The sequence below is a fragment of the Euprymna scolopes genome, chromosome 30 (genome assembly GCF_053919585.1).
Source record: "Euprymna scolopes isolate OS-2025 chromosome 30, ASM5391958v1, whole genome shotgun sequence".
Taxonomy (NCBI): domain Eukaryota; kingdom Metazoa; phylum Mollusca; class Cephalopoda; order Sepiida; family Sepiolidae; genus Euprymna; species Euprymna scolopes.
The window spans coordinates 46,090,958-46,108,714 of record NC_136511.1 but is presented as its reverse complement, the minus strand read 5'-3'; the positions used below and the strand labels follow the sequence as shown (position 1 = coordinate 46,108,714).

Below are 17,757 nucleotides of genomic sequence, written 5' to 3'. Positions count from 1 at the left end.
AAACGCTGGTTGAGGCTCTCAGTAGCTGCTTCACCCGAGTGGGAAGGCCCGCCACAAACGCGTACGCGAGCGTCCGCTCCGACACCCCTCCACCGAACAGAACTGCGAGTTTCTTTAACTCAGCGAAGAAAACGTCCACGCTTTCCTCCGGTAGAAGTTTTCGGGAAGCAAATTTTTCATAGGCCGTACAAGGATCCAGAACGTTTAAGGGAAGGAGCACGTGTATTGGGATTGGATGTTTATGAAGAAGATGGCACCCTACAATGGAGGCGTGGCAGTGAAATTCCAAGCATCCCCAACCTCGTTACAAGGCGGACCGTTTTTTCTTGGTGTGGAAAACTTGTTGGTCACTTACCGGTCTGTGGCTGGCTCCGCGCAGCTGTTGGTGTGATTAAACGCAGAGCAAATTTAACAACCATGGGTTGGGATGACATATCCGATGATGTCCTACTAACTCTGATGATTAAAGAGACACTGGAGAGAGTGAACAAGAAGGACCCTGCCTGTGGGCGGTGGTGTGTTAACGGAGACAATGTAGGTGTGTGGGTTGATGCCAGTTCTTTGGCGTTGGGAGTATCGTTGGAGCAAGGAGGAAACGTGTTTGAGGATGCGTGTTGGCTGCGGCCCGTAACAGATTCTCAGCATATCAACCTGGCAGAGCTGGACGCTGTTGTAAAGGGGGTAAATCTGGCCCTGCAGTGGCAGTCTAAGAAGTTGACCTTGTACACAGATTCTCTCTGTGTCTACCACTGGGTGTCTGACACACTTTCAGGACGGACACGAATCCGTACCAAGGCAGCAAGCGAAATGTTAATACGGAGAAGGCTAGACACGCTAAAAAACCTGGTATCTGAGTATGGGCTATCACTGAGCGTCACTCTGGTGCCATCACATTGTAATCGTGCTGACCAACTGACCCGTGTACCTCACAAATGGTATGAAGCCGCGAAGATGGGAATGGAGATTACTGCTCGATCTTGTGCAGTTGCAATCGACCCATGTCAAATACAAAAAATTCATGCACAGAGCGGACATCCGGGTATCAAGAGGACCCTTTATTTTGTGAGGCGCGCATACCCAGCAGTGACCAAGATGGATGTCAGACAGATCGTCAGAAATTGTGAGGCTTGCCAGTCTATTGATCCTGCACCAGAGCGATGGCAGAAGGGTCGCTTGGAAGTTGAGAGTGTGTGGCAGCGGCTGGCCATGGATATTACCCATTACAGTGGCAAGCCCTTTCTAACTCTCATTGATTGCGGGCCTACAAGATTTGCGGTGTGGCGGCAGATGACCAGACAGGATTCAGCAAATGTTGTTCGCCACCTATCATCCATTTTTTTTTGAGCGAGGTGCGCCAGAAGAGCTCCTGACTGACAATGATGCAGTGTTTTGTAGCCAACAAGTTCGGCAGTTGTTAGATGAGTGGGGCGTCCGACTACGGTTGCGATGTGCGCATGTGCCGTCAGGAAATGGCATTGCTGAAAGAAGTCATCGCAGCATCAAGAGAATTGCTGCCAGGAAGCGATGTACTATTGCGGAAGCCACATATTGGTACAACATTACGCCAAAGGACGGGACGTCCCCTTCAACCGCACCTGCAAATGCTATTTACACGTACCGAGTCGAAGTGAAGGGAATCAACACTACGCAGCCAACCGACAAGGGAACATATAACAGATATGTAGTGGGAGATCCAGTGTGGGTGCGGCCCCCAGGAAATCGGTGCACCGACAAGTTTAAGCGAGGACAAATATCTGGAGTGATTAGCCAGCAGTCTGTTTTGGTCGATAGAACCCCACGACATGTGCGAGATCTTCGCCCAGCTACCGAGGTGCGTCACACAACTACAGAAGAAAGCAGTGAAGCGTCTAGCGATGAGCTGCTGATGCACGGATTCAGTGAGCCCCCTCCAGAGACTGATAGCGATACTTCATCTGATGAGGCGGAACCAGATCCAGAGCCCGAATCTGAAACAGTGAATGTACCTCTTCGCAGAAGCACACGCACTAAAAGCCCCCCCCCCCCCAGTGCTCTCTATGTGATCATCAGATCAGGGGGGAGTGTAACATGCATCCAGGAGATAAGCGCCCGCGTGTTTGCATGTTGTGTGGGTACGTGGGAGAGACGGATGAGGGGAAAAAGACTTACCTCGAGACCAGCTCAGCGTTACCGACCAAAAATAGAAAAGAAAGACCAAGATGGTGGCCGCCGTCTTTTGTAAATTATGATGTCTCGCAAAGTCACACGAATTCTCGGAATATGCAAATTTAGCCGGCCTAGAACGACGATAAAAGCGGGTGAGGGGAAAGATGGGAGGAGCGACGATTGAGTTGGCTGGGGAATCGTGTGGCTGTTGCTTCTTGTGCCGTGTGAGGATATTTTACCGTTGTTGGAATCCGTGCAGAACCGGTGTAAAAAGATTATTGAATTGCTGCAACATTTATAACATCTTTTCCTGAACTTACCGTGTTAAAGAGAGAGTCGGGCGCCATCTTGAATTTTTCCTTACACATTTCTGTTACAACGCGGGAATTATTTCTATGTAAAGCAAAACTATAAAAGAAATTTAAATAAAACTAAATTAATATTTATTAGTACAATGTTGAACTTGAAAAACGTTTTTTTTTTTTTTTACAATCAATCTGCTTTTCCTTTATTCTGTCATTCAAAAATATGTTAAAAAATATTTGAAATGTCTGTAAAGAAAAAATAGAAAAATAGTAAGTTAATGGATTTTTTAACACAGCAGAGACCAGACCAGAATAATTTGCATAAGCAATTGAAAAAGAGAAAAAAGGATAGGATGTGTTTTGCACAAATGGTGAGGCACAAATATTAAGAAATAAATTGAATGAAACCCATTCTTAGAGATCAACTGGAAGAATTATTATGAAACAAAGAGGATTTAATTGCCTGATGCTGAGCCAATTTTTGAAGTGTACTTCATTTAATTTTCTTGGTTTGTTATCCTCTGTTCAGTGTAGAATGAATGAATGAATGAAGCAGCATTTATCCTAGGCATGTTAAAACAGCGGCTTCCTCTGAAGAAGGAAGTATCTAATGAATATCAAATTCACAAACAGTCCCCAGTCGCATGTATATCCAGCCAGGGAAGATGACGATGTTAGGTTTTTGCAGTTTTTACAAGGAGGTGGCCATTTTCTTTTTACATACCTCGATGTTGCTTAACTTTGGTGTGTCAACGTGAGTATGCCCGATGGTCAATGTAGGGGCAGATAACTGTGATCAGATTAATCATGCTTAAAAAAAAAATGTCTTTTGGCAAGGGAGATAACTTTAGGGTACAAGATTTATTTTCTAGGTGTACCTTTATTATCCATCTATAATATATAAAAGCGAAAATGTGTGTATGTATGTTCCCTTTTTGTGTATGTCCAAGAAAGGCTTTTTTCAGAGAAGTGGTCGGTCGGCTCACAACTTCTTAAAACTTTTTATATCACATATAAATTGTAATATCTCCGAGTTAACAACGGAGGTCGCCTGTCTATTTTATTTGCTCGACTTCTGGAAGATAAATATTCAACAGTTTTCGCTCGCCGTGTGTGGATTAGGCTTTTTCCTATAATAAAAGCAACACTAATTCTGGTGGTATTTTTCCGGTGGCGATCGCCGGAAATGTCCGAAAGCAATCAGCTTTATTCAATGTGGAAATATTTTCCTTATATCAAACAATTGCTATTCAAATTGGACAAGGGGAACTGGGCCCCCCCCCCCCAACACACATCTTGGGAAAATAAAAATAAAAATCCCGCAGTCAAAGTTGACCTCATTAAGTCGTTAAAATGTGCACCTGCCAAATCTAAGTTATTAAATAAATTCAAACGTGTTTCTGTTTGTATGTTGCGGTGGCCCAATGGTTAACGTCGCATGTTTTTTTTTTTCACACTTTGCCTCAAGGGTTCGGGTTCGATCCTCATACTCACCTACCAAAACTTTTTTTTATATTTTAACCCCCCGGAGTTTTGATTTACCTCCAAACCCCCGGGCAACGCCGGGTACCCCCTGCTTGTCTAACATAAATAAAAAGTATAAATCAGTTTAAACCAAACAAACTTATTTCCATTTTATTTCCAGTATTCTAACAACCCAGCATATTTCCACATTGTTAGTGACCTTCTATAAATTGTCTATATTTTGTATTCATCGCTATTGAAAATTACCATTTGATTTCCAATTTGTAACACCGCAGCTTTCAGCTTCTTTCTAAATGTCTCTTTATTCCTTCTTAGATACATCGATATTGCCAAGCAGATGATGGTCCCATGTCGATGTTTTAGATTTACTGCCTCGTTAAACCACGCACGTCACAATGAAAAGGTAAGTGGTTGAAAAGTATGAAGCACTTTGGGGTTTCATGAAAATGATGTTACCAGTAAAATATTAACTTTTGTTTCAGCTTTGTCATCAGCAGTAGTTACGTTCATATTGTGTAGAAGTATTGACCCCCCCCCCCCCAAAAAAAAAATAATAATAATCAACCAATCCTCACTCTAAAACCTAAAATATTTTATGGATATTTTTTATTGTTAAATCATTCTTTTATATTTCATTCCAAGCAACACCAGGACATGAGTCCTGCTAGTGTGTGTGTGTATATATTTTGCATGTGTGTGTGTGCGTGTGTATATATGCTAGTAGGATTTATGTAGTGCCTTCAATAAGTTTCTGGACTTTTTTTTGCCATCATTTTTTAATTTTTTTTTGCAATTTCAAATTGTCATATATTTTCCTTCAGTTCCATCTGGGGTCACTAGGGGCAATTCTTGGTTAGATCCATAAAATAACTGAAATATATTAAAACATAATGAAATAAATAACTTTTTTAATTTCATAGTCATATGGCTTGTAACATTTGTTGTTCTAGCACTAAAACTAAATAACCATTAAAGTAGCCATAGTTAACCCACCTCCACTAAGCGATTTCACATATTTTTTCTTTTTCTTCGTCTTAAAGATGATGTATATCTTGAAAGTTTAATTATTCATTTTACCTACATTGTCTCGAACCCAACAGTGTTTTTCTAGAAAACTATATTCATAGCCTTCAAACATGTCTCCTTTATCATTCCTAATTTTTTTTTGTCTCCTTGGATTTTCTTTTGTCATTTTTTTGCCCGCCCATTCCCTGCTCCCGACAAAGGGAGGAATTGGACCTGGTAATTCACTCCCATTCATCCGTTCGTCCATTCGTTTGTTTGCACTTTTCTCAATAACCACTTCTTGAATTTTTTTTTTTAATTTTACACAAACATTAGCCATGGTAAAAGTAAATTTTTGCTAAAACGAATTTTTCAGGATAACTCTGGTTGGTCCCTTAGGGGGGTATTATAGGGGTAAAATTACCCCCAAACCATTTATCCATTCATACTTTTTTCAATAACCGCACCTTGGATTTTTTAAAAAAATTTTACACAAGCATTAGTCATGGTGAAAGTAAATTTTTCATTCGTGGAGGGGGATGCCTCATGCTCAGTTTATTTTTGTCTTATTGGATTTTTTGTTGATTTTTTGTGTTTTTGTTTTTACTATTCTTTACCATTGATTAAAAGAATTTCATTTATTTTCAACAAAAATAAATGAAAATCTTTTTAACGTTAACATACTTTTAATAGTTTTCTTTGAAACTCAAGATACATTTTGAAGCAGATGATGATAAATATTTTTCATGTCTTTTTTTTTTTTTTTTTTTCAGTTTCGAGTGATGATTTATAAAACGAAACCCGTTAACGACATTATCATGCATTCATACAAGTAAGTTCTGTATTTATCAACTTGTAAAATTTGTTCCTATTTACTTGCCTCCCCATGAGGACAAAGTTAAACACAAGGTTGGTTCGGGTTTTAATGGGGGGGGGGGGAATCCAATTCCCAAAAATGAGATACTCTGGATTGGAAAAAAAAAAATTTTAATTGTCTCAGTCTAGAAAGATTTTCTTTTATTAATATCATAGATCTGAGGTAGGTTCAACATTGGCTTTGATGGTGTGTAGCCATGTCTTCAGGTGGCCTCCCAGGCATTTTTGCCAATCTTGGAACGGTTCTGAAGCTTTGTAGATGAACTCTCCTGTCTTTCAGCATTCAGCGTGGCTGAACGAATGATGTCTCTTTAAAAGCGCTTGATTATGGGATATCCTCATGCATCGTGTTCAGATTTGTGCGTTGGAAACAAAATTGTGCCAGCAGACCTGCAGAATTTGATGGAGGTAGTATAAATCAAACACTTCAATCTTTTGAGATGTGCAGCTGTAGAGAAGGATCATACAGACAAGCTCCTGATAAATCTGCACTTTCGTGTTTTTTGTGATTTAGGGACGAGATCATGGATGGAGTTGTAGGTCACTGAAAGCTTGCTGTACATTGTTCAGACATTTTAGCCTGTTCTTTCTGTAACGATTTATCTGTTTATCACTGTCACGTATGTATAATCATGTTTGTTGCACTTCTACAAAGATGTGTGCTGCTAAATAAATATATACACTCTGGCTTGTTCCAGCCGTTTGACAATCAAACACAGAGACGGTTTCATAACAAAAGTGTTTTTTTTATTTAATTATTATTTTGCCTGTCAATGGTCGTCAGATGTATTGAGCAAGGGTGTTGAAAGTTGAGGTTTGAATTGACGCGCTAACGACGTAACGATCGTGCATCGCTCTCCGTCACTCATTTTCTCTGTCTTTTTGTTTGTCAGATCTCTTGCTTTTATTGACAAATTCTTTCTTTGTTTCATCAGAGGTCAAATTATGTGTATAAGTTCGACTTGGTATTTTCTTTGTTCCATCAGAGGTCACTATGCATGTCAAAGCCCAGCATGGTATTTTCTTTGTTCTCTGTAAACCTGGAATTTGTGTATGTGCATGATCTCCAAGTTCCTTTATCCAACATATAGAATTCCACTATGGTCAGACTTTGTATCGAAGTGGCAATATTCTTTGTTTGGAGCTACAAAGAGTTATAAAAAAGAAACTCAAATTATTTGGATTGTTCGGACTGTTGTTTTTATCTTGAGTGTTATTTTCACGTTTTCGGTGATGTAACCGTCAATCTTGTTGAACTTTGGAATCTGCACAGAATCTCAAACGGAACCCTTTCCTAATTAATTTGCAATTATATGTTGAGTGTCGCCTGTACTGAGGATTGAACCTTTATCCTCCAGTAAAGTGTAACTTAAAACTGAATTTCCCAAGTGCTTTATTCATTACGTCAGCATTCTTGCAGATTAAATACAAGAATTCTTGAGTTCCACAAGATACATCTGAAGAAGGTTGGAGGTTACATCAACCAAAACATTGTGAAAATAACACTCAAGAAGAGAACAGTAAAAGGTGTAACAATAAAATTGTTGCTCTAGAAAAGACAACCTGATTCCATTTCCATTTGATGAAAACCGGTTTTCTTTTTTTTGTTGCAGACTATCTACTAGTTGGTCAGTTGTGTACAAATCCCAAGAGCGATAGGAGCCTTCTATCATGTTTGAAAGTGACACAATGTTCAATGAGTGAAATCGGAGATACGCTGCTGTATAAATGCTCTCTACCAATCCAACTTAGGGCAACAGGACCATTGCCAGCATGTCCCAAATGCAAATCTGGGCAATTCAACGCTTGAGGGTACAGCTCAATGAAGTTGCCGGCCACAGCTATGATCTTTGGTTTCAAATGAGGGCCACATCGAAGTCGGCTTGAAAGTCAACACAAGTGTCCCTGAATGTGCTGAAGAGTGGGTTTTTTAAAAAAATTTTTACATAGGCATCACCACTTATTGAGACCAAGAGGCCACTCGAGGATAAGGGTTAAAGAGTGTACAGTAGAAATTGGACAATATAGTAATTGTTAATAATAGAAATTCGGTAAATTTGTTAACTTATATGGAACGGTTCATCAAGAACTTGTTTATGCTAGACTTGAAGACAACATATTGTAGTCAGCTGGAAAGCAGGAAAACGGAGGATAATTCCACAGGCGTGCAGTTCTAAGAAGGAAGCTTTGTTCATGGAATCTACGTTTAGGTTTAGGCACAGATAAAGAGTGGGGGAAATTAGTGATAGTGTTTTCTGCTAGACAGGTGTTTCTTGTGAAAGTCTGGCGTGGGGAGACCATAGATTGGAGCTCAGTCGAGCACTTGCCATGAAAATAACGATAAAGCAGAGAGAAACTCGCAACGTCTCTTCTATGAGAAAGAGGTTGCAACCTCTGGTGCAATCAGGTGGCCGCTGGCAGAACCTGGGTATGGCAGCAGGACTCAGCGCTGGCCCAGAAATCTAAAGGCTTGGCTTCAGGAGTACTACAACTTTGTACCGTTCTCTCGCTGACTCCACTTCTCCCCTGACCTGAATCTGCTGGACTACTTCATTTAGTTATACATCGAGAACATCACCAACATGACCTCCCACAATACCAAAGCCAGCCTGATCGCCGCCATCTGCCAAGCTCCCGCTGGCATTTTTAGGAAAAACATACTCATAGTTCTGGACCCATATCAAGGTGGTGATTGAGGCTGAAGGTAGCTACATTGAATAGATTACTACATAATCAAGTTACTTGAATTGATTTTTTTTAATAAGTTTTAAAATGAAGCTGTAGTGTTGTTTTCTTTAGGGCGTTCTGCCTTGTAGTCTGAATAATCCAAATTATGAATCCTCATCTCAAAATTTCAGTAATATAAATGCTGCTAATAAAATTTTTTTTTTTTATAGAAAAAAATTTGTGGAGCCAAACATGGATGAAGGATTTACAGAAATTCTCAAAGTCAACTTTGTTCCAAATTTCCAGTCAACGATGCACGAGAAATTGTACACATCTTTCCTTCTTGACCGTTATTTTAACGAAAATGATAAGAAATAAAAAATGTTGTACAATAAAAATCCAGTTTGATGTACGCTTCAGAAAAATAGAAAATCTGATCCGTTTAAGTTTGAAATTTTCTGTGTTGATTTAGAAATAAACCCATTTTAAGAAAACTAAATTGCAGAAAAAATCTGTCACAGAACAAAGATGTCATATTCCAAAAATCACGTAAATGGGTCAAGTAGATTTTTTTTTATATATAGAAAATCATTTTTTTATTTTTATTTATTTATTTTTGTTACAATTTTTAGCAATTTCAATATGAAATTGTATCCATTATAAAGTCGATTTTGATTTCAATAGTTCATATTGAGTTGTCTCTCTCTTATTGAATATGATAAAAAGTATTTGAAATTTTTGTAAAGAAAAAATAGTATGTTAAGGGATTTTTTTAACACAGCAGAGACCAGACCAGAATAATTTGCATAAGCTCTTGAAAAAGGAGAAAAAGTGTTAAAGTGTTAGGATGAGGTTTGTGCAAATGGTTAGACACAAATATGGAGAAATAAATGGATGAAAACGATTCATGGTGGATCAAAATAATACCTTTTTTTTTTAGTTAAAAAAAAAATACTTGATCAATTTACATAATTTTTGGAATATGACGTCGTTCCGTGATGGGTACGTACATCATAAGGGCTTTTGAAGATTTTTTTCTGTATTTTTGTTTTGAAAATAAGTATAATTCTAAATAAGCACCAAACTTTTTCGTATCTGCAGAAAATGTCAACTTTTTCTTTTTAAAACTATTTTTGATAGATATATATATATATATATTTTTTTTTTACCTCGTTCCCCTATTGAACAAAATAGATTAGAATAATCATACCAAACATTGATATTTCAACATCATATCCACTTCCTGTGACAATACTGAAAAGACCGTCATATCTTTATTATTTAATTTTTTTCAGTATTACTTTTACAATAGTTTTCTAAGCAAAAAATTGAAAACTATCCAAATTACAAATAAACATGAGAAATTTAATACCACTTATGAAAATGATGTGTCTGTTGCTAAATGTTACGTTTGCAAAGGCCATACTTGTAACAGACTAAAATATTTAACATTTGCGGTAAACATTAAAGGTTGCAGTCAGAAAAGAACACAAGAAAAATTCAGTATAGACATTAAAATTGGTTTTGTGTTATTTTTATTTGAATATTATTAATTTATATCATGATTAATAAATATCATTAATGCAGCATAATCACATTTGACACACCGGTTCCCAAAGTTAAGCAATGATGAGCCTGGCCAGTATCATATGGGTGACCATTTGGGGCTTCCAAATTCTGTATGTGCTCTCCGCTTATCTCTGCATTGTTTCCAGTAGTCCTGGCCTTCTACTTGCCACTGAATTCAAGCAGTGCTAATTCAGGAGAGGTGTGGTTGGGGATTGCATAACCCTTGCCACACAATTACATGTGCAGCTGTCCCTACAGGGGATATCCTTTGTCTTTTGAGATTGAGAATAAATATTAAATGAGGAATAATTTCGAGTTTCGTTTTTAAATACAATTTCAGGTCAAATTTGGTGGCCATTTTGTTTTAATGTAGCCTTATTCACATAATGTTGACACATTTCAAGCGTGATTTTTCTTTTTTCCAATTTTACATGCATAATACTAACTAGATTTTAAAACGAAATGATTCCTCATTTATTAATCTATAACAAAAACAACAGCATGAAACCATTTTTAATGCCTATACAGAATTTTTTTTTAGTGTTCTTCTCTGGCCACAACTTTTAATGTTTACCCAGTATGGAAACTCTACTGGTGGCCAGATTTTCAGTCAGTCAGTCGATATCTTTTTAATTTTTTACATTTCCTTCTCATTTTTCCAAGAAATTTATAAACAGGAATTATAATGAATCAAATTTATTTCAGGCAAAACAGTTTGTTTCTGCAAGAAATTATTGAGTGTTTCAACAAAAAGTTGGTACTTATGCAGTATAGAGACTGTGCTATCGTCTGAATCATCCAGGTGGTTTACGGAAAATACCAAAAGGTGCTGAACAAAAGTTTTCTGATATTTTTTTTTAAATATATATTATTTCTGTCAGTATAAAACTAATAAAATGGAAAAATTAATTGAAAAATGAAAATATTTTTGAATAATTATTGCAAGATTTTTACAAAACTTTTAGAAAATCAAAATTTGAATTAAAAAAAAACGCTAAGTTCTGTGAATAAATATTTATTAAACCACAAACAATTGATAGCAAAAAAATGCTTTTTTATTTTTTTTGTTTTATTTCATGATTTTTTCATTCAAACCAAAATAAATATTTATTTTCTTATAATAAACCAATGATGGTAAATAAATTTTTTCTGATTTTTTTATATTAGCGTTAAGGCACTCAACGTTTTGCTGACAACTTCCGCCGGTTTCCGTAAACTATCCAGATGATTCTAACGCTAGGACAGTCTTTATACTGCAGAAGTAACCACAAGTTTGTTTTGTTTTTATTATTTAGCTGAAAAAAAAGAAAGAAAACAAATGTTATCTCTTGAATAAAAAAAGGTTGTAAATATGAAAGAAAAGGTGCAAATCCATGCACCCCTCCCCCAAAGCAGAAATAAAAAAATCTTTGATGTATGTACCTGTGACAGAAAATATAGTACACTAAAATCACGTAAATTGATCAAATAGTTTTATTTTTATAAGAAAATAAAATTTTATGGCTAATAGATGATCACTTCAATGCTATTTTGCAGGACAAGAGAGATAATTCCAAATATTTCAAACTTTAAGATATTTTAGAAAGCCATTCTTAACATGAAAAGAGGAGGGGGTGCATTGGAAAAACTAACATTCGCTTAAAAATGATTGCTGCTTCTACAGAATTGGGACAAGATTTTGTAGTCGATAAATGGAGTTTTCAGATAAAAACAATGGTTTAAACAGATTTTTTTGCAATTCTAATAAGTTACAATAGTAGCTTCCAAATTATGCAGTCGAAATTACCTGATTATTAATGAATTATTAAAAAAAAAAAACTTTAATTATGTTAACAGTTGAAAAATTGCCGCCGCCTTTTGATAAAATTAAGCGAAACGAATTGGAGTCTGGTTTTCATTTAAGATTATTTCATAATTGTTTAATATATAAAAAACTGTTCGCCTAAAAATTAAATATTGTAAAAATAACATATGCAAGTTTTTAGCAACTGTTGGATTTCCTCCTTTGTGACATTCCTATGTCTTACATAAGCATACACGATCGTGTTCTTTAAATTCTATTTTCTTTAATAAAAATTTTTCTACCTTATCAATTTTCGTAACTTTTGGATATAATCATCTTAAAAATATGGGGTATATGTAGATGCTGTTGTTTTCATGTGAAATACAATGCTACGATGTCCGAAATTTTATCCCAATAGTGTAGAAGTGCCTAATGATTTTCTTATAAAAATAAAACTATTTGATCTATTAACATGATTTTTGGTGTATGATAATTTCTTTCCATTATGGTTACATACATCATAAAGATTTTTATTTTTTTAAATTTATTCTTGGGGTGGTATGAACTACTGTTTTATTTATTTTTTAAAAATTTATTTAAAAAAAAAATAGCTTCTAATAAAATAAGTTTTCACCTTTTACAACAGACACACACACACACACACACACACTTATAATCTAAATCCAATATATAAAAGGCTATACGTCTGTCTGTCTTCATATTTTCAAACTCTATCTCTCCTGAAACTAAAAGTTGCAAAGTCGTGCTAGGGGCCTCAAATGATTAGATTTTTTATGGTAGGTTCTTTTATGGTTCTTTAGCTGATTAAAAAAAGGTTTTAAGGGGTCAAAATTGAAAAAATTTGTTTATACATTTTGCTAGGTGGAATTAAAACTAAAACATAGCGCTCTTTATTAAACCAATAAAGACATCTTAAAAGGAAAAACAAAAAAATATAAAACTCTTATCCATGCTACTTGTTAACATTTTCGTCTTCACGCAAAATTGTTCAAAGTTTTTTTGTTTTTTTTTACAATATTTTCCCACGTGTTGCCTTCCTTTGCTACCTTGAGCATAAACAGTACAAAGAAAAGGTTTTTCTTGAGAATTCCCCCCTCATATAAAAACAAAAATAAAGAAAAATCTATATGATGTATGTGTCATATAAATTGGTAAAGTAGTTTTATTTTTAAATAAGAAAATCAAATTTTATGAGTATCAGTGGAATGACTGCCTCGCCCACCATTTTGAACAAAAAAAAAACAAGGGTTAACTTAACATAATCAGATTTTTGTTAGAATGTCTAAAAAATTTTCATTAATCGCCTAAAAATGATTTAAAAAAAAAAAAAAACTACTTGATCAATTTACATGATTTTTGGAATATGATATTTTCGTTTCATCATCGGGTACATACATTATAAAGATTTTTCTTTATTTTTGTTTTGTAAGAGAAGGATATTCAGGACAAGAACCAAAGAAAATATTACCATTCTTTTTTTTATTGTTAGTGCAGCCTTTTTTTTTATTATTATTAAAATATTTTTTTAAAATTTTGTGTGAAGGCAACATCAGCATCATTCAAGTTAATGTTTGTTTTACATGCTGATATCTCTGGCCAGGTCTTTATCCCTATTTCATTCAAAACCATCCTTATCATGTCCTCCTGTTTTCCCCTGCTACAGCAATTGTTTTGCATCTACTAACCCAAGTATTCCCTTCCATTTTTTTCTAATGTGACCAAACCAACAAAATGTCCTGTTCTGCACATATCTCCCTATGTTGTCCAGATTTAATCTTTCTTTGAGGTCATCAGATCTTTAAGATTCGCATTATACATCCATCATATCATTCTCATACCATCATCATCATCATCAGTTTTATATGTTGCCATGTATTGAACAGCTTTTAGAAATTGACTTCCTCACTAACCTATCTCAGCCCAGGTCTTTATTTGCCCCTCTTTCTCTCAAATCCATCTGTATTACTTCCTCCCATGTTTTCCACTGCCAACTGACTCCACTATCTCAACTGTTTTACATCTATAAGTCAGCACTTTCGTTCATTCTTTCAACGTGACCAAACCAACAAAGTCTCCTGTTCTGTACACCATACTGTCCAGATTTAATCTTCTTCTGATGTCACAAGATCTAATTTTTTCAATACCCATTCTCATATCTCTTTTCATGCAACACATGTCCTCAACTCAGTTTTATTTCCATACATGATCACTGAGGCTATGACAATATAATATTCTTTTCATTATTTTGACTCTCGAGTATATATCAGTTAATATCTTATGTTTTTAGATAGTGATTGGTTAACTGTGTCAGATATATACTCGAAAGTCATAACAATAAGAATATTCTCTCGTCATAGCCCTAATGATCACGCTGTGCACACACATTTGATAGATTCTTCCTTTGGTCAAAATTCTGTTTGTCAGTACTGGAATAAGTTTAGGAAACTTATTCCATCCAGTTTTATGATCACACCAACACCAGCTCCACCCTATACTCCAATGATACCAACAAGGTGATAAAACTCCTGGACAACCTCAATGGTCTCGCCATCCAATAATATTTTCTCCACATCTGACTTCTCATCCGTCTCCATTGCCTTACACCTCTTGCACAAAAACTGGTTCATTTCCCAACTTGTGCACCCAATTCTTACAAGAAATTATTACATTTTTGAATGATCATTTAATTGATGAAAATGCTATTTAATTAAAAAGTCTGTTTTGCAATAAAATTGATCAGACATCTTTAAATTGTTAATACTTTTGATTTTTTTTTTTTTAATATGTTGTTTTATTATCTAAATATTAATTTATTTGTCCATACGTCCAGTGTACAAAAAACAAAAAAATCACAAACATTAATTAATGAGAAACGAATTACCTCTCTTTATAATTGCTCTTTATCAGTTAAAAATCAAACAATTTCCTCTCCAAAAATTAAGAAAAAAAAAAAAAAAAAAAGATGGCTGTCTGTTTATGGTTTCAAATTTTATAATTAAAAAAAAATTAATGTTGAGGAGACTAAGTTTTTATTTTATTTTATTATAGTTTCTTTTAAAAATTAAAAAAAAATAGGCAAGTGAATTGACATGTCCTTTTATAATTTATATAAAAAAATTATTCAGAGAAAAAATAACATTACATTGTGTTGTTGAATTTTCATAAAAATGTTTTTAATTTTTTAAATCAATTCTTTTTATTTTTTTATTCTTTTTTATTACATTTTCACCCCAAACAAGGCAAATTGCCACTTTGGTGTAGGGGGCTACTATCAGGAGCAACAACTACTGGGGTACTATGTAGGGATTTGGGCAGCAAGATGTCGGTTCACGTTACACTTGAACTTCTGCACGTCAGTACTGTTGGGGAGGTAGGGACCTGAAATGGAATTCCAGAGTCTAGCGGTTCTAGGGAAGAAACTATTGGAGTAAAAAGATCTTTTACATCTAGGGATCTCTACAGTGTGGGGGTGGGATTTAGCAGCCTGTCGGGTTTGTCGAGGGTGCTCACATCGTGGGGGCACAAGTGATTGCAGTTCGTCAGAGCATTCACCACTAAAATACTTGTAGAAAAGGCAGAGGGATGCAACATTTCGTCGATGGGACAGAGGCTGAAGCTTAGATGCCAGTTCAGGGCCTATCAGGTTTGCGACTCTCTTTTGAACCTTGTCAAGGGGAGAGAGACTAGTAGCAGATGCACCAGCCCAGATGTGACAGCAATACTCCATACATGGGCGAATGGTGGCCTTATAGAGGTACAGGATACTTTCGGGTGTTAGTAGTTGTCTAGCACGGTAGTGGGAGCCCACCTTTCTTGCAGCGGCCCTGGCAATGCCTTCAATGTAATTGTTCCAACTCATGTTTCCTGTGAACATTAGGCCAAGCAGTTTGAAAGATGTACTCTCAGATAAAGAGTCGTTGGCCATTGCTATAGGTGGTAGAGAGGGTTTCTTGTAAGCTTTAAAAGGTTAAAAAAAGAATTTGCTCAAAAAATTGTTTTAAATTCATCATTTTATTTTAGTTTTTATTCATTTTATTTATGTTTTAAAAATTTTCAACTACCGTGAAATTTCCACAGGTTCTGTTAGTTATTAACACAATTATTTATTTATTTTTTTTACTTGGAAGTTACTATTAATCAAGGCCCAAAGGCCACTCGGGGATGAAGGTTAATGAAAGTAAGGTGGTAGTGTAGTAATCGTTAATGGTGTAAATTGGGTAGAATTTATTCAAGGAGACAGCTCAGCAAGAATTTGTTTACATCGGATTTGAAGCTAACATGTATTCAACCGGGAAGTAGGCTAGTAGTTCCACAGGTAGGCTATCCTTGTTTTATCGTTATTTCCATGGCAGGTGCTCGTCTGAACTCCAATCTCTGGTCCCCCTCGCCAATTTTTCACGAAAAACACCCGTCTAGCTGAATCCACTATCAAAAATTTTCCCCACTCTTTATCTGTGCCTAAATCAAAACATAGAATCCATGAACAAAGCTTCTTTCTTAGAACTGCACGCCTGTGGAACTCTTTTCCGTCCGTCTGCCTGCTTCCCACCTGACTACAACCTGGATGTCTTCAAGTCCAACGTAAACAAATTCCTAATGAACCGCCCCCTTAAGTAAACACTTCATTAAATCTCCACACTAACGTACTGTACTTGCAATAACCCTTATCCCTGAGTGGCTTCCGGGCCTTGATAAGTGGTGACCACCGTGTAAAAAAAAAAAAAAAAAAAAGGCTGTTCTAGGAAAGAAGCTTTTGTTCATTTGTTTTGTTTTGAACTGACTATTGTTTATTATTATAATTGTTATTAAAAAAAATTATATTTTCTTTTTGGATTTAATAATTGCAGTTTTGTTTAGATTATTAATTAAACCAAATAAGTGTGAAATCGAGAAAATGTTTTGCAATAAAATCGATCAGACATTTTTAAACCCAGTCAGTACTTTGGATTTTTTTTTTAAACCATGTTTATTTTATTTTTTTTTTTTATTATTGCTGTTGTGTTAATTTTAAAAATAGATTTAATTATTCTAATATTGTTTAGTCATTAAATTATTAATTGGGCTAGACTAGTGTGAAATTGAGAAAATGTTGGTGTTCTTATATTTCTAAATGCCTTGATAGAGTTCAAAATAGACTTCGTAGCCTCGTAGGAGATGTCCTTTTCTCTTCCTTACAATCTTTATCTCACAGAAGAGATGTTGCGAGTTTGTCTCTGATGTATCGTTATTTTCATGGAAAGTGTTTGACTGAGCTTCAATCTATGGTCCCCCCACGCCAAACTTTCACAAGAAACACTCGTCTAGCTGAAAACACTATCAATAATTCCCCCCACTCTTTATCTGTGCCTAAACCTAAACGTAGATTCCATGAACAAAGCTTCTTTCTTAGAACTGCACGCCTGTGGAATTGTCTTCCGTTTTCCTGCTTTCCGGCTGACTACAATATGGTTGTCTTCAAGTCTAACGTAAATAAGTTCTTGATGAGCCGTTCCATATAAGTTATCAACTTTACCAAATTTTCATTACTAATGATTACTATAATGTCCAATTTCTACTGTACACTCTTTAACCCTTATCCTTGAGTGGCCTCTTGGCCATGATAATGTGGTGATGCCTATGTAAAAAAAAAAAAAAAAAAAAAAAAAAAAAAGATTAACTTTTCATGTTTAGATTCTTTGGATTTTATTATTTTCATCTTGAGTCTTATTTTCACAACGTTTCGGTCAATGTAACCTATGACCTTCATCAGGTTTAGCGAGTAACACTAGGGAATCTGCATGAAATTTCAAACAAATTCCTTTATTTAATCCACGGGGTAGCATGTTATTGTTCCATCAGCCATGACTGGATAGAAGTTTTTTTTTGTTTTTTTTTACAAGGCGTCACTACTTATCAAGGCCG

The 17,757-nt window shown here is 35.5% G+C and overlaps 1 protein-coding gene across 1 annotated transcript in view; it reads left to right on the top strand.

Moving 5' to 3' along the window:
* The window catches only part of LOC145254788 (uncharacterized protein F21D5.5-like), a 69,292-nt gene extending 60,411 nt beyond the window's left edge, over positions 1–8,881 (top strand). Inside the window, exons 15-17 of the mRNA XM_080113575.1 lie at positions 4,251–4,338; positions 5,714–5,772; positions 8,714–8,881. Coding sequence (XP_079969701.1) covers positions 4,251–4,338; positions 5,714–5,772; positions 8,714–8,861 — 295 coding nt within the window. The 3' untranslated portion in view covers positions 8,862–8,881. The remainder of the gene's footprint in view (positions 1–4,250; positions 4,339–5,713; positions 5,773–8,713) is intronic.
* Positions 8,882–17,757: the final 8,876 nt, after the last annotated feature.